The sequence below is a fragment of the Epinephelus fuscoguttatus genome, linkage group LG5, assembly GCF_011397635.1.
Source record: "Epinephelus fuscoguttatus linkage group LG5, E.fuscoguttatus.final_Chr_v1".
Classification (NCBI taxonomy): domain Eukaryota; kingdom Metazoa; phylum Chordata; class Actinopteri; order Perciformes; family Serranidae; genus Epinephelus; species Epinephelus fuscoguttatus.
In genome coordinates, this window is record NC_064756.1 from 13,621,760 (window position 1) to 13,645,607 (window position 23,848).

At 42.7% G+C, this 23,848-nt stretch overlaps 1 protein-coding gene across 4 annotated transcripts in view; it reads right to left on the minus strand.

Moving 5' to 3' along the window:
- Positions 1-23,848, minus strand: part of veph1 (ventricular zone expressed PH domain-containing 1) — a 124,430-nt gene that overhangs the window by 99,737 nt on the left and 845 nt on the right. For 3 of the 4 annotated variants that reach the window (XM_049576197.1, XM_049576195.1, XM_049576198.1), the window contains exons 2-4: positions 11,096-11,719; positions 10,708-10,926; positions 5,084-5,258 (exon numbers count right to left, since the gene is read on the minus strand). In XM_049576197.1, coding sequence (XP_049432154.1) covers positions 5,084-5,258; positions 10,708-10,926; positions 11,096-11,233 — 532 coding nt within the window. In that variant the 5' untranslated portion in view covers positions 11,234-11,719. Of the gene's footprint in view, positions 1-5,083; positions 5,259-10,707; positions 10,927-11,095; positions 11,720-12,219; positions 12,332-23,848 lie in introns of all 4 variants that reach the window. The other variant, XM_049576196.1, reaches the window with a different exon arrangement.

Genomic DNA, 23,848 nt, shown 5'->3' on the forward strand with positions numbered 1-23,848 from the left:
TGCTGCACTGCTCACATGTGCTTACAGTTTAGTGAAGCACATCCTGCTACGTGCCCATTAGTGAGATAGACCAGGTTTCTCCCACAGCTACTCTGCGTAGTCTCCAACTGATCCTGTAACTGTGACCTGTTACGAAATGGAAACGTCAGGTTGCGCACCGACTTTCATTCAACCCGCCCGCCCCGAACTTTCCTCACTCTGCCTTCTCTTAACCTTACAAGCCAGGGTACAGTAAGTACACATGTTTCGCAGCAGGGGAGCGAGAAAAGATGTAAAACTTTGACAGATGACACATTCCAAACTTCAGTGTTACCTTAAGATCGGATTTTACTTTGAGAAGGAAGGAACTCTAGGTTCTAAAATCCTTATGGGGCCAAAGCGATGCCATATGTTTCTGTGTGCAGGTACCATTGTGTGTATGTGTGTGTGAGTATGTGTGACATCTGATAACGGCCGAGTCCTGTTGTAGCTTACTGTAGCAGGCTATAAAACCTTCACACTGTATCCTGCCCCTGGCTTCCTGTAACTTGTAAACATGCACGCACATCCTCGTAAACTTCGCTATACATTAAACTGTCAGGTATGACAACAAAGTAAAAAGGCAGCCGACACATTATCTCACAAAGAGCTCAGAGAAACTGATAAAATTAGTGAAAACACTCGAATGTGGTGACCTCAGGCTTCGGTAACAAACTTACAATATAAACACACACACATGAACCGTCCATCCATCCTGCTAGCTCGTGTAACCAACTCATCACACCCCCATCATCAACATCACCCGAACCCCATTACATCAGCTCGCTTCCTGAACAGAGGGGCTGCTGGGAAAATGAAGGTCATCTGTTATTGCTTCTATGAGTTCTGTGTGTGTGTGTGTGTGTGTGTGCGCAGTTTGGCATGTGTTTGTAGCCCTGTGTTTATGTTGTGTTGTGTTTATGTTGAGGTTTCAGAGGGGAGAAGAGAAGTAGAGGCTTGTTAAAGAGGCAACATGAGGTTGAAATGTTCAGAGCGCAGTAGATGAGTCTCAGCAGTGGGTTGCAGTAGGGGGTAAAAATTTGAAACTGCCTAGACTGCATTAAAAACTGCCCAAGGAAACATAAATCTGAACTCACTTTAATAAAGCCCTCGAGCAAGCCTTGTTCACTTTCATCCTCTCTCCACTCTCAGTATGGGTGTGTGTGTGCATGTGTGTGTGGGTCTTATATTCCAGCTGTAATAAGGCCCAACATCAGTTCATGACCCCCTGTCCAGCTGGATCACAGCCACTGGAAGCTTAAGTGTGTATTTGCATATAACTTTCTATCTCTCCCATCTTCTCCTCCTCTTTCACCCCTTATTTCTCCTCTCTTTTTTAAAATTTTTGTTTCTCTCTAAGTTCAAGAATAAGGCCAGGTCTCTGTGTGTTGGCAAACACCAGTGTCCTGAAATGTGATATTATGTGATGACTACTGGGAAGCAATCTCAGGGTCAGAGTGTTGAAATAAACATTATAACTGTATCTCTCCTGAGCTGCTGACGATCAGGAATTCGATATGTGTATTAGGATCCTTTCACACCTGCCCTGTTGGTTCGATTCAATCGAACTCAAGTTTGTTTGCATCCTAAGTGTGGTTCATTTGGGCAGGTGTGAACACAGCAATCGCACTCGTGGGTGCGCAACAAAAAAACCGGACCAAGACCTTTAGGAACTTGTCAATTAGGTAAGCATGCTCCATCGATCTTCTCACTGAGACGCATTATATTTTGTGGTCTGATTAACTTGCGCATGTATTTCTATTTCTTCCCACATGAAACTTTTGCAGAGCAGATTTTGCAAGATTTTAAATTGTGCATTATTTACATCCATGTTTACTCACTTGCAGTTTTCTTCCTTGCCTTTGTAGGCCGAAATGCTGCACTTCTGTGTCATCACCACTAACAATAGTCAATCAGTGTAATGCCGGGTGTGATGATGAGTCAAATGCATGCTCGCTTGCATGTACACCCTCATGTGCATGCTTAATACAAGCAAAAAGCCAACCAACCTGTAAAAACATTGCTCCATGGTGTTACTTCAACATTAGGTCATGCTGACTGGAAACTGTTTTCAACACCATCACCAAAAGAAAAAGTAGTTTTTTCAGTCTCATATAACTACCCCAATCATAAAAACACCTGCAATCTGTTTTCCCGTAAGCATGGACCACTTGGTATCTCTATCTTCAGCCACAGTTTTATAAACCAAAGGTGTAAAGTGTCCTCCAACTATCTGCCGCTCTGAGCCCAAACCCTGGCTAAACTTCACTTGTAAAATAAGCCAGACAGCGGAGTTCTAAGCTGTTTCATGTGCTGAGCTGCTGGCAGAAAATGTGCTCGGTGGGAGCATCACTGTGGTGGGCGCCTCACTCTGGTGCTGGGTGAGCTGATTAGCACCACGTGATAGTGTGTGTGTGTATGTGTGTGTGTGCCTGCAATGATTCGCAGAGAAAAACACACCTACACATGCACACGCACAAAGAGCCACACAAATCATGTTCACATAATGTGAACTAAATTATTTATAGAGAAAGTAAACTGTTCTCTATTAACTGAGCCCCTGCATGGTAACCCCTCGTATAAATGGAGCGTGTGTGTGTATGTGTGTGTGCGTGTGTGTACAGGCCTGAGGGGTAAACAGATCTCCATCAGGCAGTGCTAACTGCAGGTCTTTAGACACCTACAACACACTAATGAGTCTGAAAAGCATCTGTTGTTTTGAAAAAAAGGGGTTAAAAGGGCAGAAAAAAAGCTTTCAGGGAGTCATAGCTTTCTTTAACCACTGACCAGAGGTCAGCTCGGCTGCCCTCTCAGACCTTCAAGTTGTATTTCACTACTGAAAAGGTGGTCTTTTCATAAACTGGGCTGTCTGTGCAGCAGAAGGACTCAAATACTTATGACCAGGGAAACAGAGAAAAACGGCTGTGGCAGTCACCTTTGCTCAAGAGGTAAAAAACCTACAACTACCAGAATACACTGCACCTCACCTCCCTCTGCTGGGTGACGTAATACGAACTTGGCTGTTTTTCCACAGGAAACAACATGACGTCCGTCTGGTAGCAAACAAATCTCAAATTACAGTCAAATGGTGATCCCAAATATGTCTTCTAAAATCATATGAGGCGAGAAATAGCCAGTAACAGAATCTCTGGGTGGCACAGTGATGCACAGCAAGAGGGTTCCTGGTTCAAATCCAGGGTGGTTGAGCCCTTCTGTGTGGAGTCTGCTTGTTCTCTTTGTGTCAGTGTGGGTTTTCTCCGGGTGCTCCGGTTTCCCCAACAGTCCAAAGACATGCAGGTTAATTGGCGACTCTAAACTGGCTGTAGGTGTAGGATGTACTCAGTGACAGCTGGGATGGGCTCCAGCCCCCACGGACCCCCAACAGCATAAGAGGTTATCAGCAGTGCTTATTCTTACTGTTTGATCTCAGTTTTTTCAGCCTCCTTTCTTACAATATAGGAAACAGTATAGAGCCCACTTCCTGTTCACAAATTCTCATATTTCAGCCAAACAGTGCACTAAAATATGTGTCTGAAGAGATTTCAGGAGGTAAAAAGGCAATACAGTAACAGAAACTTGGTTTATATTTGAGCAACACTGCATAGTTTTACAGTTTGATCTGAGTTTAAGAGAGAAAGAAAGGAGAGAGGGGAGCATCTCTCGCTTGATCCACTTCTATACTCTGTGTCCGTGGAGGCGGGCATATGGAAATGTGGAATTACAATCTGTAGTTTGAGCAACAGTGAAAAATTTGAGATTTGAGCTAAGAGATAAGCAGATATATGTGGTCGCTGGTAAGATGGAGGGCAGTTTACCACAGTTCATTCACACATACTGCCGACATCGTTATGATACAAAGCTGGTTGAAAATCAGCAAAGTATCCCGTTAACTGTTAAGAAGGGAAGTTGAAGAAGATACTGATCAGGTCAATGCCTGGGGACAATTCCACCGTACACTCCTGGAGGAATTTCAGATCACATTAGTTCTGCTTTTAAAGGGGGAACTTCCTCACACACTGGGGCTACATTCATATTAGTTGGTCATTGGGTAAACACATTAACTTTTCTTCAGCTGTTTGGAATTAAATTCCTCGTGGGGCTGAGTACACAGATGATGTGTGAGCTGTGTGAATTGCAAAACTTAGGTGAGATAAGTGGAAACGTTGAGTCAACTCACAAATAGAATAATATGTGTGAAGAAGATGGAACGAAAATGTATACAGCAGTGTGGTAAATCAATTCAATTGATTGATTCACATTTAACCTGAATGTTTAATATTTTGATAGAAAAAACAGAGAAATAGAACCAAGTTTAAAAGATGTTTATGCAGCACAAAGACAAAAACAACATGAATTGGACAAGTTGCCTTTTCTTCCCCACAATAACTACTTCTTACGTCTAAATTTCCATGCTGCATCAAAGGGCCATCAGGGAAAAGATGATTTGTAACAGCTGTTATTTACCATCATTCTTATCCTCAATGAGCTGGCAATCATTATAAAAGCATCCACCACAGCTTAGGATAAGACTGCGGTTTGCTACTACGACTGCAGCTTACAACAGCAATTCATTTTTCCACTCCAGTAAAGCAGCTGATCCCATTGTTGCAGGTCTGCTAACAGCCCTTACAGTAAGAGCACACAAGGACTTCTTCCACCAGCCAAACCCACATGTCGACCACAACAACTACATAAATACAACAACGTTATTGACGGCCTTGTTGGAAAATCCTCCTAATGTTCATTCTTGTGCAGAGCTTTTCTGCAAAGCTCATTCTGCAACTCTCTCTCTTTATAGTCTCGACAAAAGGCACACGCCCACGTGCACATTTCCCTAAGTGTGTAAAAAGATCTGTATCTATCTGGGGCAGCAAAAACTAAGCAGAGGAGAAGAGCTCTATTGCAAAGCATTGAATGTGAATGGCTAAAACTCACTCACTTCCTCTTTTTTACAGAAATATAGAGTGGTGTGTGGCAGCAGGAGGACTAAAATATCCATGTTTGTTAATAATAAGTGCACAGAACATCCTTTTTCTGTGTCCTAACATGTGCATGCGCGTCCTACCTCCCAGCACGCTGAGCGTTATGGCCTCCGTGTGTTCAGCCAGCAGATCGGCTTTGGCGATAGCAGCCAGGGAGAGATAACTGGACATGTTCCTGCTCAGCTCCCTGTTCCCTCGCTGCAGGAACCGCACTGCTACCGGGACGGCCAGCACCATGACTGACGGACAGCTGTAGTTCTGAGGGGACAAAAGGGGACAGGAAGTAGATGAGACAGCAATTATCATACATTCAGGGTAAGAAGGAAACACAGGGGGTCTTACTTAGGGAGTTGCCAAACAATTAATATTAACAGTAACTTATTTTCTGTTTGATGGGGATCCAGCTTTCTGGAGTCCTGGGTTTGCATACTGACACAAGAAAACGTCAGTGTTCTGTCCTAACAGTGTTGACTTTTATTTCTTATTATTTGTCCTGGCCCAGATGCACAGTCGCCTGATCTTTGGAGGCACTGAGATTGTGACGTTAAAGGAATACTTCAGCCCCCACATAACCATCTGTATATCAGTTACTCACACTGTGTCACATTGAATTTGGGGAGTAAACTTTGTTTTTTGTTTTTGCATGCCTTAACCGTGAATGGAGCATCCATAAACAGAGAAAGTTCTCAATGAATGGGAACAACTGGGGACCGCATTCAACAACAGCCCCAGGGGCCCCAGAACAGAGCCATAACACCAAATAAAATCCTGCACCAAATATAATATTGCAAACGTGAATTAAATTTTCTTTGACAAAAGTGTTCCTGACTGAACTATATCAAAAAATCCATTTAAGAACTTTGATACAACTCCTGCAGTTTAATCCAAGTCTCATAATTCAAGTTTATCCATTCGTATGCTCAGTTCCTCCCAGACACATGCACTGTAGCTAAAATGTTACCATTTAAAACACTTCCACATACATAGCTCATGCGTGCTACTCCTCAATGCTTGAGATTGTTTATGCGGAAGTGTTTTAAATGGTAAGATCCACGTTTGGGAAGTTCTGAGTATACAATAAGACGAATGCGACTTAGGTTATACTGCACAAGTTGTGTGAGAGTGGATGCTTTGATATAGTTTTCCTGGTGGCACGGTGCAGCAGTGGTTAGCATCGTCGCCTCACAGTCTGTATATTCTCCCTGTGTCACCGTAGGTTTTCTCCAGGTACTCCAGCTTCCTCCCACAGTCCAAATACATGCAGGTTAACTGGTGACTCTAAATTGTCCGTAGGTGTGAATGTGAGCATGAATGCTTGTCTGTCTCTATGGGTCAGCCCTGTGACAGTCTGGTGACCTGTCCAGGGTTAGCTGGGATAGATGCCAGCCCCCCGTGACTCCCAGCAGGATAAGCGGTTACAGAAAACGACTGAATGAATGTTATTGAATGCTGCTCCCTTTTACTTCAATTCATTGAAAATTCCTCCATTTTGGAAAATTCTTCATTCATCATGGAGACATGCATGAAAACCACATTTTCTTTACAGATTCAACGAAACACAGGGTGAGTAATTGACATACAAATGGTCATTTTTCACACTCGATACACTAGACAGTGTGAACTGAGAATGTCCTCACTACTGTGAGCCACGCATCAAATAGATATTTTGTCATCTCAGGCAAAAAGCAGCAGCTACCATTTTCCTCAGTATGAGAGCCAGAAAGATAAAAACAGTCTCTAAGACAGATTTACATCACTGACATTTACTATGAGATTGAAGTATGAAGAGGAGATAAGTGTGTTGTATTGGAGGATGCAGACACATGCAGTTTGTCCCTGTGACCATTTACACAAGGAAGACTGAGGAAAAGGGATTTGAAATGCACTAGCACCCTCAACAGGACAGACTGATGACCATGTCTGTTTGAACATGCACATGTGTTTGTGTGTGACACAGACACAGAACGACGGAGGAAAAGAAACCCCCAAATGAGATTACTGCTGATCCAGACCCCCTCAGGCTACTATCCTTCTGGAAAAGGCAGAAGAGAGAAAGTCCCTCTGCTTTTAAGCCTTTTAGCTGCAGAGGTCTGATGGGAGAAAGTAGGCAAGATTCACATTTACATTTCCAAGACCCTCAGCAGTGATTACATAAATTATATTAGGTCCTTTGGATATGTTTTATGATGTTTCATTAATCTGCGACATTCACTGCACCCCTTGGACATTAGATTTTATTCTCACGTACAATCAAAAACTCAATGTTCTTCATCTACTTTGACCTCAGAATACCCAGAGTGAGAGAGTACTTTCAACCTGATCACTGCTGTTTTGGAGTTTAAAAATTGTACAGCCTTAATCTCAGTGTGTCTGTCACACCTCTGTTCCGCCACTAGATGGCAGTGCAGACAATGTATCCACAAAAATGTTATTATTCCACCAATCAGCATGATCCATCGAACAATCTAACCAAATTCATTTAGCAAGTCCTATTTTTAATGTATACATACAGCACATTTTGGCTGCCATTGCATGTTTCTGATGTATGGATATACAGATTTATTTATTTCTCTCATGTCTCACACTGTTTCATCTTGTAAGGGAGAGTCACTTTAATCTCAAGCATAGCACTGATGAAGCAGTCCATAAAAAGTAAAGAGAAACACTCTATGCCATCATGAGCCAGAAATCTGTGGGGCACATACATGTGTTGCGCACAAGGTAGCAAGCTAATGAAAACCTTCCTTCCTGCAGTCTGGTGCTTACTTTTTGCTCCTCTCTGTGGGAGTTTCAGTGGAAGGGTAAGAAAAGTGTTAGTGCATCTGCAGATTCAAAATGACAGGAAGACAAAGAGAGTAGAAGTAGATCAGAGAAAAGATAAAGATAGTTGGAGGGTAAGAGAAGACAGAACGTGTGAGACGGGGAAATACTGTAGGTAGAATGAAATCAGGAGGAAAACAGATTGAGAGAGATGGAGAAAGAACGAGTGAATAGCTTGCTGATAACTGTTGGAGTTAAGACATCAGAGCCAGGAGCTGCTGTCAGAGCTGTCAGAACTTTTAGTCTCACCTCTGTGTGTGTGTGTGTGTGTGTGTACGTGCCTTTCCTCTAGAATCAGTCTCATTACGATGGTATTAAGCACATTCCTGAAGGAAATGGAAAAAGTGGGAGACAGTGAGAGTGAGAGTCCCTCTGCCTTTCGTTTGAGCTGTGGAAGTCTGATTGAGGAAGTGAGCAAGATTTTGATTTACATTTTAAGGAACCTTCGGCAGTGATTACATAAAGTATATTTGCTATTGAAGAAAAATCTCACCTTTGGATATGTTGCATAATGGATGTTATAATTTACACTTGTGCATCCACTTTCCCTCAACCCTCCTTATCTAATTATACTTGAGAACAAAGTCTTGCATCACTGGCAACCCACAAAACGTTGCGTAAAAGGTAAAAAATGTATTTGTATAAATTCATATACATGGGCACAGGTAAAATTAGCTAATTGCAGGCGGACAGTGAGTGAGAACAATGACATTTTTTTTTTTTTTGGAAAAATCAAAGATGAATACAATAGCGGGGTGTTTTCAATATCCTAAATCAGCTGATATCATCAAGCCTAATCAGCCGCCAATTGTAAAAGACTACGACACAACCTGTTTTCTCCATTCGTGACATCCCGAGCTGCCAGTGAAAGTGACTTTTCCTCAGCTGGATTTGTGATTTATGAACGGACGACCCAGCTTAAAACAAGGACTGTGGGTGATATTCTTTTTCTGCACAGCAACCTCAGAGTCGATGATTAATTCTGCCAAATAGGCTACAGTTAATTATGAATGAATTGATGTTACATGTTCCAATTGCACAGTAAAAAGAGTAAAAATAAGGCACTTTAAAATGGAATCACTGTGAGTGTTTAATCACAGGTCAGGTCGCAGGACTTATATTAACAATCGGGGCGGGTGAGGATTTGACTTGGATATAACTGCAGGTCATGGGTTGATTCTGGTACTGATCTTTGCAGGGGCAGGCAGGTGGGGGTTTGTAAAACTAGACCCATGCAAGACTCTGCTTCCCAGTACCTGGAATGCCTTTCAACCTGACCTGAATTGTAGCTGAAAGGTAGTTCAAATAGACAGTTGAGAGATCGTATCTTATTGTATGGCTGTTAGCTACAGCACTGAAGCTTAGGTTTAGATCAGTGGTTCCCAACCTGGACGGATGATTAATGAGACAAAGAAAAAATGTTTTGCAACATTTCTCTTGTCATTGGTTTTGGGTTGTTATGTTTCCGCTTGTTCTTCCCATTCTCGTGAACATGATATCTCAAGAACACCTTGAGAATATTCCTTAAACTTAGCAGAAATGTCCTCCTGCACTTAAGGATAAATTGATTCAGTTTGGGCAGTCAAAGGTGAAAGGTCAAGGTCACTGTGAGCTCATCTGTCTCACTTGTGAACGCAGTATCTCAAGAACAGCTTGAGGGAGTTTCAAACACAAATGTCCACTTGGACGGCAAAAAAAAATGCTTCAAATTCAGTGGTCGAAGGTCAAGGTCACTGTGACCTAACAAAACATGTTTTTGGCCATAACTCAAAAATTCTTACGCTAATAACGACAAAATTTCACACAAATGTCTAAAAGGAAATAATGATGAGGTTTTAACATTTTATATTAAAAAGGTCAAAGGTCAGCTTCACTGTGACATCATAATGTTCTGCATAAAACACTTCTCTGGCCATTATTCAGCATCATATCTCAGGAACAGAAGGGGGACATTTGTTCAGTTACTGAATTGGTCACACTAATCTTGGGTGACCTTGAGACTGTGTTGATTGTATAGAACTTCTTTTTTTGCCGGGGTGAAGATGTTTGTGAAGCCTCCAGGTTCTCACAGACATGGATGTAAACTGTAGAGAAACTTGACTGGTGCATAGAGGCACACAACTGCAGGGCAATAGTTCTAGTTTTCCTCTGAGATTTTGGATAGTTTTAACTCATCAAGCCTCCAATAGTTTTACAGATTGAACAAACTGAGAGGTTTTAGAGAAGAAACTCACATTATGTCCATCTCATTGTCTCTTCTTGAGCTGCTTCTACCTCTAGTTCATTACTGATTTCGGGATTGTCATAGTCAGATGGATATTTTTGGACAAAGTTGAAGAATGTGCCTTGGTATGTGCGTTTCATATCTGTAGTTATGCGTGTCTGATTAGCTAGCTAACGCCACTGCCTGCAACCTTGCTCTGCAAGATGTGCACTGATACACATCAGACTGTGGCCAGTTTTAGGTATACGGGAAATGCCCCTGATCAGGGGTGTGTATAAGCTGTAAACCAGTTTATATGTGCCACAACACATCTGGTGTCAAGCAACAGAAAGGTTAAGAACTCTTAATATTTTCGTTTAGAGTGCAAATTTAGTCTAATTTAGTATTGAAGTATCACATTACACAGAGTGTTATTGCGTACAGTGACACATTTAAAACACTCTGCATATTAAATTGGCTGTTCCTCAAACTTGTGCCACACTTGTGCCAGTGTGGCCCTTTTATACCACGTGGGCAAACTCAATTTCTCAAGTGTCGACAGGTATGCGTAAAGGTATGTACTGTATGTGCAGTTTGAGCTTCAGGCAAAACAAATAGAGAAGTACTTGGGATAGAACACTACAAAACAATGTCGTGTATGTGTGTGTGTGTGTGTGTGTGTACCTGCAGGATACAGCTGGTGATGTCGGACGCTATCTTGGCATGCGGCGTGTCTTCTGTGTTTTCACCTTGAGGGGTGAGGTTGTGCTCAAGACATGACTCCCACAGCCCCACCAGTGCCGTGCTGTGTTGCTCGATGGAGCCTGTCTCCCTTATGGCCGTGGTGATGCGCGTTATGCAAATCTCCACCACTGCCTGGTCGTTGTCATTGGTCAAATAGTCCTGTCAGCCAGCAGACGGTGAGAGCATACAAAAGGACATACCGGGCATGATAAATGAAGGACAAAGAGATGAATTATGGATAAGAACATGAATGATTAATTAAAAGTGAAATTCGTCCTGTAATATCTAGGATAAGTGTCGTCTATGCGTGTTGGTTACGCCTACTGACCGGTGAGCAGGAGATGGCCTTGATCTGGTCCAGAGCCTGAGACAGACAGGATTCGATCTCTGTGTCCTCCAGAGAAAACAGATCCCCCGCTCTGGATAGATCCCTCTGCCCCAGCACCTGGCTGAACAGCTGGTGCATCCTGGTCCTGGTGTAGGACTCCTTTCAGTCCAGTTTGGGACTGGTGCTGCTCGATTAAGAACCCTTAATTGAGACTGAATATATCCCTGACATAATTATCAAGGAAGGGAAACTTTTAAACAGAGTCCTGGTTCTCGGGCACAATTTAGAGAGTATACAAAGTCCAAGTCTGCATTGTGATCCCAAAAGATTAGAAAGTACATCTACTAAAACAACAAATTTTCAAGCAGTATTTTAGGCATTCTGGGTCCTTGAATGCACCTTAATTGGTAAAATAACTACAGGAACTAATTGAGTACATGACTAATATTTGAAGAATGATTCATTGCTTGAATTCTCGTTAAATCCTCTTCAGCACAGTCCAAGATCAGGTAGGTTGGACAGGAGTGGACCAGTTTGGCCCGATGTTTTTCTGGGTCTGCCTGAGGCCCGTTACCATGGAGACAAGGCATACTCTGGAGAAGGCAGTCTGTCTACGGCAGAGTCCTGAAGGAGAGAGGGGGAAATGAGAGGGAGATTAAATTAGCAAAAGAGAACTAAATGCTGAGATATTCATTTTGTATACAAATATTAATATTCAGGCAAAAAATAGACTGAGCTGCTGAGAGTGAGAGATTCCAATGTGAGCAAGGAAGAAGAGCTGTAGAGGTTTAATTCGGGACGTTTCAGTGATTTCTGGTCTCAAGAAACAGACTTGGACAACTTGGACAACCGAGAAACAGACTTACAGTAGTGGATGCAAGACAATATTAAAGGGTTAGTTCAACAGCTTCTACCTTCTTCCTAATATTTAGACAAGAAAGAAAGAATAAAGAAATTGGGACCACTGTTAAATATGAAACTACTATCAGCAGTCGGTTAGGTTAGCTTAGCATCAGGGGGGAGAAACAAGAAAGAGCAAGCTTCAAGCACCTTGCTGCACATCAGGGGTACAGGCGGGATGCTGGCTGACGTGCCCATGCATTTTACGACCAACACATACTCACTAAAATCTCGTCACATATTGACGTGTTTGGTCATGGACTTCATCCAGATACGATGTGCAAGGTACCCTGGGTGTGTTGGTCGTTGACGTTCTGGGACACTGTCAAGTTCTGCCTGTTACATACAGTCTCTTTCAAAATATACACACTACAGCTGTACAACACCACAAATTGACGTTTTATTTCCTTCAACAACAAACGCACGTGGTTATGTTTCGGAAAAAAGAACAGGATTTGGCTTTAAAATGTTACAGGGTGCAAACACCGCTCTCCTGGGTGAGAGTCGTTTTTTGTTGTACCCATCAACCACCCTTTCCGCCCACCCCACTTGGACTTCCATCACTTTAACTTCTCCCGCAGCGTTACCATCTGACACAGCCAGGCACCGTTAAACTATAATGGTGACCAGCCACGTTTCACACAGACGCTAAAGGATGGCTTTTATTGTCAATGTCTGACACTGCAAGTCACTGCCCAAGCGCCGGATTTCCATGACTTTGGAGACTGGGATGTTTCGACCAGCACTGCATGCAAGACTTATACATTGCTTCCTGTGTGAAGTGTGTGGTGCTGGAAAGAGGTATTGTAAATTTTGTCACTCCCTGTGTCCACAATGTGGCGCTAGCTACCTTGTTGACGATATATCTCAGAATGTAACTATTGCTGGCGATGCCTTGCTTTCAAACAAGCTTCGTGTGAAAAATAACTTTCAACTGTGACTGCACGACATGAGAAAGATAAAATCAAGCGGCAACTTCCAGAGCTATAAAATGAAGCCAACGTGGAAATGCCAAAACTGCAGTTCTTTGAATGGCCACTTGAGGCTGGCTCCAGAAGTAAGTCATTCCCCATAGACCACCATGTTAAAATGCCCAACATTACAGGGGAAATAAACAAGTTTACAGCCTGGTACAAAAATATTTTTGGACTTAAGAACTAATTTCAACATTCATGACAACTGCACATGGGGGGATTTTCATAAAAGTCAGCCATTTACTTTTTATTAAGGCTTAAAGTCATGCATAATTAAGGGCATGCCCACTTTGAATGAAAGGCTGTCTGCTAGGCGTCACTTCGGGTTCTTAGTCAGATCCACCCCTCCCTCCTCTACATCTCCACCCTCTCATCCAAATATGGTTATTTCTGGCTCCAGAAAACCAAGATGTGATGGCCAACATCCCGAACTGGAGGTTTCACGCAAGTTGTCACTGGGATGACGATTAAATTGTGCAGCCCTACATACTACAACAATGTTAGAAGTATCTCAAAAATGTCTGCTTAAGCACTCTTACTACCATCCTCCTGCCTCCAACCCTCCCACAGCTTTCTCTTCTTCTGTTTTCCACTTTCTAGAGGGGCAGCAAGTTAATAGGTGAACTAAATAACTCACTGCTACAAAACCGTACATACCTACCAAAATGCACACGCACATGCACACATGCATGCATGCACTCTGGGAATGTGTGACTACAGTTTCACAGAGGTGTTTGCTTTAACTGTGCAGCCTCGGGGACATTCTGGGTGACTGTCCCTGGGTGAAGTTACAGTGGTGGAAAAAAGTTTTCGGACACCCTTAAAATTTTACACAATCTGAAATATTATCATGAAATATTTGTGGAAAAATCTTTTTTGTGTTTCAAAAGGTGTGGCTGCATTACATAGATACAAACAAATACAAAATATATTTTTTTGTTTATTGTTTACAAGAAAAACTAACAAAACTAAATTCTTGACAGTTTCAATATGTCAGTTCTCAACATTGTCGGTATCAAAGTCAACAAATAACAGAGAATGTGTTCAAAACTGAACAAAAAATAAATAAACCATCACATCATCAAATTAATATTTAGTAGTCCTGCCATTGGCACGTAGTAGAGCTCTAATCCTGGCTGGCATGTTCCCCACGAGCCTTTCACACTGTTGAGGGGTAATCTTGTCCCATTCTTCTTGAATTACTGCTTTTAATTCTTCTAAATTCTTTGGTTTATGCTTTGAAACAGACCTTTTGATAATCCACTACAGATTTTCAATGGGGCTCATGTCCGGGGATTGAGCTGGCCACTCTAAGACCTGGATACTGTGCTCCTGCAGCCAGGTTCTACTGGCCTTGGATGTGTGGCAATGGGCATTATCTTGTTGAAACATCCAGTTTTTACCTCGACGGAACAATGCATGCGCAGAAGGGAGCATGTGGGTTTCGAGAATGGTACAATACTTGGTAGAGTTCAATGTGCCATCACAGACAGTGAGATGACCAACACCAGCAGCACTCATGCATCCCCAAACCATGATACTGCCTCCACCATGCTTGACAGTAGGTACTGTACATGCTGGAGATAATGCTTCGCCTGGCCTTCTGCACTCACATTAGTAGGAGGAAGATAAAGCTGGAAACTGGACTCATCTGACCACAAAATCTTCTTCCAATTCCTGGCTGTCCAGTTCTTGTGTGCCTGGGCCCAACGACGCCGGGCTAACCTCTGTCTCTCATTGATCAGGGGCTTCTTGATAGCCTTGCAGGACCTTAAGCCATGATCTAAAAGTCGGCCACGTACAGTGCGGGTGGAACACTGGACACCAGTTTGGTTTGACCTCTGCTGCTGAAGCTCCTGTGATGTTATTCAGCGGTTTTGCCTGCACATGCGGATCAGGATGCGGTCATTTCTTGCTGAAGAAACCCTTGGACGCCCAGATCTTGGTTTGTCTTCCAAGCTGTTGGTTCGTCTGTATTTCTGCAGAGTGTATCCAACTGCTGAAGGACTGCATCTGCACTTCCTGGCTATCTGGCGGCAGCTGTACCCTTCCTGGCTGAGAATCTTTATCTTCAGGCGTGTTTCCTGCGTTAGGTTCCTTGTTTTAGCCATTTTTGTGTCTGAAGAACTTTCAAATGTGCTGGCTTTATGTAGACACGAAGCTTGGCAACAAAAATTGTGTCTTTTAATAAAAAGAACGACCTTCATCACTGGTACCAAAATGACCCAATACTCAAAATGTCTTATGTATTTTTATGGAACCAATCAATTTTAAGTTTTTAATGGCTTTTTTAGGATTTATTTAGTATTTTGGCTGTGACTGTACTAAAAGAAATTGCACTTGAAGACCTAAGAGTGATTCTTAATGCAATATTTCACAAATGCACGGGGTGTCTGAAAACTTTTTTCCACCACTGTATATTGTTTGGTTCAGGGTTCAGAGCATATTTGACACTATGGTGGGCTCAAATTAAACACGTGACCCCTTTGGAATAAAAGGTCAAAACAGTATTTTAATTAAGAATCTTCAAAAAAGGTTTTAACTGTGTTCAGGCTCCTAATGTGATTTACAGTATTTATTTATTTATTATAATACAATAATTTATAATGTTAAAATGGTTCAATAAGAATAAACAGTGCTCTACCTTTAAGTATCATGAATGGAGTCAGAGTTGTGGGAAGTCAAACGCACTATGTTAACCATTATCGCTGTGTCTGTGAACCTCAATTAAACATTAAACGCCAGGAGGGGCAACCGGAAGGACAGAGGGCAGACTTGCATATAAATACACAAATGTACAATTGACATATGCTTGTTTCTGTATCTCTGGCTTCACACAATGAAAAACCCATCTGTCCTCCCACATAAAAACCTGCACTCACATTGTGCAAGGAGGAAACACACACATTCCAGTCTGTCTGCTGCCTCCCTTCAGAGGATGAGCAGCTAAGCGTATGTATCTGTGTCATCATTGTCTATTTGCTGCACCCGCTTTTCTCTACAGTCAGACGTCATCTTGTCCTCACACACCATTTCTCTGAAAGTCACGTTGGAGCGAGTCCAAGCTAGACCAAAGGAAGGCACAAAGCGGAGCACTTGGGAGACCGTTGTCTCTCCTGCCAAGCCGGTGATGACCATGGAAACCCGCCCATTGCCAGGATACCACATCAGGAATTCTTATTGGTCCGAGCCAGGCTGCTGGGACCAAAACAACAAAACAACCATAAACACAGAGTGAAGCAATTTATCTGTCACACACAGACAGAGTCACACACACACACCTATTATCCTTGTTGTGTAGAGCAACAACCAGAGCTATTTCTGTGCATGGCTGGAGGTGCAGTGTGTTGGAGAGGTATCAGTCACCAATTACCTGCAACATGTTCTGTACATATACTGTATATCTCTCTATTATCTTGAACTTCATGACACAACAAGATCTATAACCTAAATTACAAGTCAATTAGGTGCACCTAGCTAAACCTACTCTAGTTTAAAGGCTCATTTAGGCTCGACATTAGATATGTATATGGACACGGACAGATCCTTCTGTCTGTACACGGATATGGGCAATAAACCAGGGCAGTACCACCAGAGATCTGGGGCAGTGTAGCATATCTTAAGCGAGACACATCTGTAGGACATGACAAAGACATTTTAAAAATGGCGGAACAGGACAAATTAGTAATATAGTGAAAGGCATTCTCTGTCCACATGTTGGGATGTATTTAATGGGCTCATGGACCACGTGTCAGTGAAGATTCTTAGTCATTCAGGTCATGGTAATCTTACATGCTATATCGTAGGCAACTGGACTTGCTTGAGTTTATTGAAGATGTTTCACCTCTTATCCAAGAGGCTTCCTTAGTTCACAACTGAAGAAGCCTCTTGGATGAGAAGTCGTCAAGCATCTTCAAGCAAGTCCAGTTGCCTACAGTATAGCACTTAAGATAACCTTACAGACCACCACCATCTGCAACGCTGCCCCTGTTAAAAGGTACCTATAATGACCTCCTCCACCTTTGCTATGTTTGTTTTTGTCAGTAACTTTTGAGTCTGCCATGTAGTGGATGTATCTATGCCAACATAAAGAAAACATGGAAGTATGTGGGCAGTGACACAACATTTGAAATAACTGTATTTTCATCTCAGACGCATGATAATAAATAGATACCGGACCCTGACATGGCGCCTTTCCAATGGAGTTGCTCACCTGGTGCATACGCCCGGAAAAGTTTCTAGCTTCACGGTTACGTGGTCCACTAAAAATGCACAGTAATGTTTCTCACGCTGGCTCAGCCCGCAAGTTCCCGCTTGCCTCATAGATTTAACATTGTGATAATGTCACAAATTTCATTTTTCTCAGCTCGAGGAAGGTTACGACCATGGATAAAAAATGCAAAATAAGACAAGTCATAACTGCCTTTGATTGTAGTTCAAGGTGTCCTGTCAACAGTCTCACAGACCTCTCTTTTACAACTGGTGGTCTATTAGGAAAATGCCTTTTAGGCTGGAGGGGATTTTTTTTGCTGCAATACCATGAGTGGCCACTGGGGAAAAACTGGAATTAAGGCTGGGCTGCGCTCCTGTGGGCCTGATTTCTGTACGTAAAGTGAGTATAAATGTGCCTTAATACAACAGATCTGCAGTAAATCCTGATTTGACGAAGGTTATAATGTTCATTTCCTGGTAAAACTGTTTAACAGAGATTGCGCATTAGGGCTGCTACGAAGTCCCCTCTTTACGCCACCTTTGCATTTCTACATAGAACACAACAACGGCGGCATCATGGTGCTCTACTGTGTGGTTTTAGACAGCAGACCGGTATCACGGAAATGAAAGAGGTGTGACGGGCGTGATGTATACCACCACAGCATCAACCTCTGGTGTGACATATAACGTACACGTCAGCAGCACTTTATAAACAATAACAATGACATTAGCACAGGAATAACAATCATTTACCCTAACTGTTATATGGCAGCTGATCTCGTCCTCTGCTCTGAAGGTAAGGAGCTCCCAGACCTCATTGTTTTCCCAGTTTGCGGACATTTTCAGCCGCTTTGAGTTAGCTGCTAACTGCTACTAATTGCTTTTTAAATCTCCAACAGTGGGACAACTCTGCCCCCCCCCAGCGATTGTACCTTTTATACAGAAAGGCGATGTGACATAACAGCGTGAAATTTCCGCTTTAAAAAGGCACTGTAAAAGGGGCTGGTATGATCATCATTAAAAGGGGCAAAAGCTTGTTCTGACCAGGAAAAAAGATGGAAAAAGAAAGGAAGCTAGAAAGAAAGAAGGTAAAACGCAGTGGGAGAGAAATGTAGAGGATCAGAGAGTGACAACAAAGAACAAAAACAAGAAAAGAAACACCAGGAGAAGTGCAGGAATGAGAGCTGGGCACAAACTGAGAGTAAAAGGAAAGACAGGGAGCAACAGAGGAGCTGACAGAGACAGAGAACCAGAGAGAGACACAGCCAGAGGTGGATAATGTTTCGCTGTCCTGAATTCCCTGTGTAACCTGCAGACAACTCGCATACTGAGCTGCCATTATTCTACCTGAATGCCTCATACACAAAAACTCACACTCATACACACACACACATACACACACTTGTACAGTTTGATATTTCCACATTGCCATCCTCTCTCTGCTCACTAGTGAACTGTTGCGTTTATTTACCGTAGCCTTTCCTGCTCTCACTATGTCACACACCGCCTGGGTGACTGAGTGCCAGCGTGTGCGTATGTGTGTCCATCCATGTGTGTGTGTGTGTGTGTGTAAAAGCAGAGGAAAAAAATGGGCCTGAGGAATTTCAGTTCTTAAACAATCAGCTAGTTACTATTAATCACCCAGCTACGGCTCAGCAAGCTCAGGAATGCAGCCTTTACACACACTAACACACACACACACACACACACACACACACACACAGAGTTTGCAGCAGCAGCTTGTTTCCACCTGTAATTTCGAATACATACTTAAACTTAAATGCCTCGTAATTAACCGAACAGCATATTTGAATTGTGTTTTTTTATGTTCTTCTTGTTTCTTTCATGCTTCTCCAAATACCTAAACTCTTCCAGTGAAATTAGACTCAATGTAAAGCTCTAGCAGACACCCACATGTTGCAGGAGTGGGCCACTGGGTGAGGGGTAACAGAGGGGGTGCATGCTGGGGGGCCGGTGAGAGGGTTCGAGGCTATGTGAGGACAATGTGACTGAAGGGCCTCTCTCCTTTTCCTCCACCGCTGCCACTACTTACTGTCTTCACTCGGTGCTCTGAGAGACTGAGAGAGAAAACACTGGCTCTTTTGTATGACCTATAAGACAGACCTCCCTCCCCCGTCTCTCCCTCTCACTCTCTCCCTGCTCAGTCGGCCCTATCCTTCTGTGTAATGTGCACCTGCTCGGCCTGCGAGACATCTCACACACACACACACACACATACACTCACAAATACTTTAGAAAGGAGCTGAGTGAAAGGGAGAGACCAAAGAAAAAAGCTTTGCATTCCAGTGTTTTCTCTACATAACTGCCTCATATCTGACTGAGTATCCTTCTTTCAGACTTTATTTATGCACATAATTATTATGAGGATCTGAGTGTGTGTGTGTGTGTGTGTGTGTGTGTGTGTGTGTGTGTGTGTGGGGGCAGCTTTCAACCCTGCTGGAAAGCTGCTTTTCAAAGGACTATTTGAAGCTCCTTACCTCACACCATTAAGACAAAGATTAGGATTTCCAACTGGCCGTCATTTTGCCAAGACATCCTCTGGAGTTTCACTCATTGCTGTTTGCTCTAATTAAGGCTACAGGGTCTGGCACTGTATGTGCGGTGCTATTTTGTCAGCTTAACTCTACTCGAAAGAGGGCATATTAACTTATTGTTTTGGGCATTTCTGACAATATGCAAACAAGAAGCATGTGTTTTAAAATGGCACTACAATAATAGGTCTTAGTTAGAATAATAGATGCAAAACCACATGCTGGAGTGCAGAGCAAAAGTCAAACATTTATGGCGCTTGTTGCTGGGTGTTGGGAAAGTTGGAGGGAAATTCGGAGCTTCTCCATTAAGAGTATGCAAGTGCTCCAATGAATAACTTGCTCCTTAAATAGCCACAGTGAGATACAAACATGTACAAGCTCATTTGATCCGATGATTATTTCCACTATCGATTAACACACTGGCGGCATGGTGGTGTGGTGGTTAGCACTGTCGCCTCACAGCAAGAGCATTCCTGGAGTTTGCATGTTCTCCCCGTGTCAGCATGGGTTTTCTCTGGGTACTCCAGCTTCCTCCCACAGTCCAAAGACATGCAGGTTAACTGATGACTCTAAATTGACCGTAGGTGTGAATGTGAGTGTGAATGGTTGTCTGTCTCCATGTGTCGATCCTGTGATAGTCTGGTGACCTGTCCAGGGTGTACCCTGCCTCTTGCCCAACGTCAGCTGGGATAGGCTACCATGACCCTCAAGAGGATAAGCAGGTTAGAAACCCTGGAAAATGGATGGATGGATTAACACACCAGTTATTTTTTCAGTTAATCAATGAACTGTTTGGGCTATAAAATGTCAGAAGATGGTGAAACTTGCCTGTCACAAATTCCTTAAGCTCAAAGTCAGATTTTGTTTTGTTCACCCAAAAGTCAAAACCCCAAATATATTCAGTTTGCAGTGATATAAAAGCAGGGGAAAACTGCAGATCTTCACATTAATCATTTCTAATCTGATCAACTATCTGGTGGTTTGAGTGCATCCAAACTGGTGTTGCTTGTTTTCCACGTTCTGGATGTTACAGGGTCAATTATACAGCAGTAATATGTGTAACAAAGTCAAATGTACATTTGCAATATTAGGTATTATAATTACACAACATTTGTTTCAGGAGTTATTACCTGACACGCTTAGGCCTCCAGAGTCAATATGTGGAACTCTTGATACTCAGTTTCTGTACCCCTACGTTCACCTCTGGGGGTACCCCACCTATAAAGAGGTGTCTCACTCCTTACCTCTCCCCTTTTGCTGTTGTACTCCATGGGAGAGGTAAGCAACTTTGCTGTCATGGTAATTCCGTGTCTTAGCGCTGTTAAGCTATGTCTTGAATTTCATTTTTAAGCCTGAACTTATTGTAAAATATGCGAACATATTCCTGTTTCACTTAATTTGTAGGGACTCGAGTTTAAATGATCGTAATTGACAGAGGATTGCTTGCTGTCACCTATGTTTTCTGTGTTTCATTGTACTGAATTGAATGTAACATGGCCGCCCTTTTGCTGTTGTGCTCCATGGGTGAGGGGCTCGAGTTATATGGTCGTAATTGACAGAGGATTTTGTTTTTACCTCTTGCTGTCGGAGTTGTTGGGAATAAACGGAGATTGCCTCCAAAGATATCCACGGTCTGGGCCTCTTCATATCAACACAGCGCAGACATCACTAGAGTCAACCGGTTATGTGGATACACCAGTCATTGTGCTGTGCTCAACTAACCAAGAAAAGAAAAGCTGTCGTCTTTTAACAAAAATGTTAAATTACAGTCAGTTTTCCCCATGGTATTGAAAACGGTATGGAATATTGATATTTTTAAAGGTTTTGTATCGAGGTTAGAAAATCCAGTATCCCGACAACACTTATCTGAACCACATCTGGACTCATTAAAACAACCTGCTGAGCATCCCAAAATTAGTACCTGCGTTGACACAACTAATCCTACATCACCACATTGAACAGCCATACTGTATCTCCTGCCACATCCTCCTGTCACATCCTGAGCAGAAATACATTGTCCATACTAACGCTATGATTAAAGGCTGGTTGGTAGTCATTCCCTATAACTGGGCCAATCAGTTATGTAACCGATGCCATGAATATCATGAATAAGTAAGATGAATAAAAGTCACAAAGAAGAGATTCCCTGAGGACTTCTCTCTGGAAATAGGTCCACACTGCCGCAGAGAACTCAGTTAAGACTTCTTGAACGACAGACCCCCGAGGTTCAGCATATGAACATAATGTATGAGTGTACTGTATTGTATGTGCGGGTGTGTGTGGGGGGGACAAAGGGAAAGTTCTCCATTATTTATGCCCTGCAGTTATGCAGCTGTGGAGCAACGATTGGGAATTACAGTATGACAGGAACCAGCGAAAATAGCTACTGTAAAAACACACTGAAGTCACTGAGAGATAAAGGAAGACAGAACGGGAGAAATGGCGAGACAGAGATAGGAAACAGAGACTGAGCATGAGGGGAGCACATATCTCGCTTTCACTCTTCAGAGCGGTCACTGTGAGCCTGATAAGCGAAAGCAGAGCCAGACCACAGGAACACTTAATGTGACACTTAAGGATGTCACACTGCCTGCTGCAGAAGGAGCAGATATGATATGAATACCAAGTTAAAAGCAGTTCAGTGTGCATGTGCAGCCTTTTCTCCTGTCGATGGACCAATCAATGTGCTGTCCCAGCTCCATCACAAAGTGCTGCTATTACTGCTGCGACAATCTGAGAGGATTTCTTCATAAACTTTCAGCTTCAACCCAGATTGGTCTCACAGAAATATCTTTTGGGACCCACCGTGCTGGATTCCAAGGTGAAACTAATTTGAGTCTCAGACAGGGAGAGAAAATATCATAACAAAAAGAACCCTCATCTTCAGAAGGCTGATTTGAACTGGCTTCACTGTGTTTGTGGATGCGAGTGTGTGTGTCTCTGTTGGCATGACTATGTCAAATGGCACTGAATCCAACCAAAAGTGTTACAGGCTAAAAGAACTCCCCCCGCTCCCTCTTTGCTCTCAAGTTTGGCTCCGCTGCGCTGTGAGACTCACGGCCGCTGAGAGGATTTCCATAGTGGAGAGGGGAAGTGCCGGCTGGAGTAGTGCATTACCGCAACACTCAGCCAACTAACATACACGCACATTTTCTAAACCATTCATTATTCATCACTCCCCGCTGCCTTCAGCAGCCCAAACTCACAGGCTCTGCCCTGAGAGCTGAACGGAAGCATGTTCTGGTTTTAGCAGGTCTGACCCAGGAGTAAGGGCTTAAAGGAATAAATTCAGCGCATGAAATATTAGGACCTCATGCTTAATAGGGAGCCGCTCTCAAATATCCTGAATACATGTTTAATATGTTTCTAAGTTTAGACGTCTTTTCATAACTTGCATTCACGGCATTATTTGGATTTCCTGCTTCCTGAGTGAGTAAGTGGATTGAATAGGTGATTCAGCCGATGATGCATTACAGCTCTCACTTGCAAGGTGCATATCCTGGAAAACATTGTGCTAATGCATGAAGTTGTTTCCCTAAAAATAAACACAAGCTTATTATCTCTGAAGCCGAGAATCACCTAAATGCCGTCAGCACGAGGAAACGCAAAGATGACTCAACATAAACACATCCTCTCATTAAAAACTGAGCGAGTCCTCATTCCTAGATAACATCGTCTGTGAAGCCAAGACACGTGACAATCAAAGACAAAGTACATGAATATATGTGCTTTAAATGACACAATAAAATAAAGTAATATTTGATTTTTGCAGCCTGGAGAGATGCAAGTGAACAAATATGGGAAGCATGTGTTGGTGTATCTGTCAAACTGGCAGCCTCCAGCTGGAACATGACAGATTTGGCCAAAATGGAAGATGAATGAAAACATTAATGAATGAAGAAGGCAACAGTTTTATGTATATGGTCAATTTCTTTCACAGTGTCGGTGAAAAGAGAATTTAATATCCATTTATCATAGACATAATGCATGAAACAATCAGGACATTGTCCTTCTTTTCCTGGGATTTCAACATCTGTCTGACTCAGAAGTCTGTGACCTTGAGAAGTCCCCCTCCACACACACACACACACACACACACACACATACACACAAGT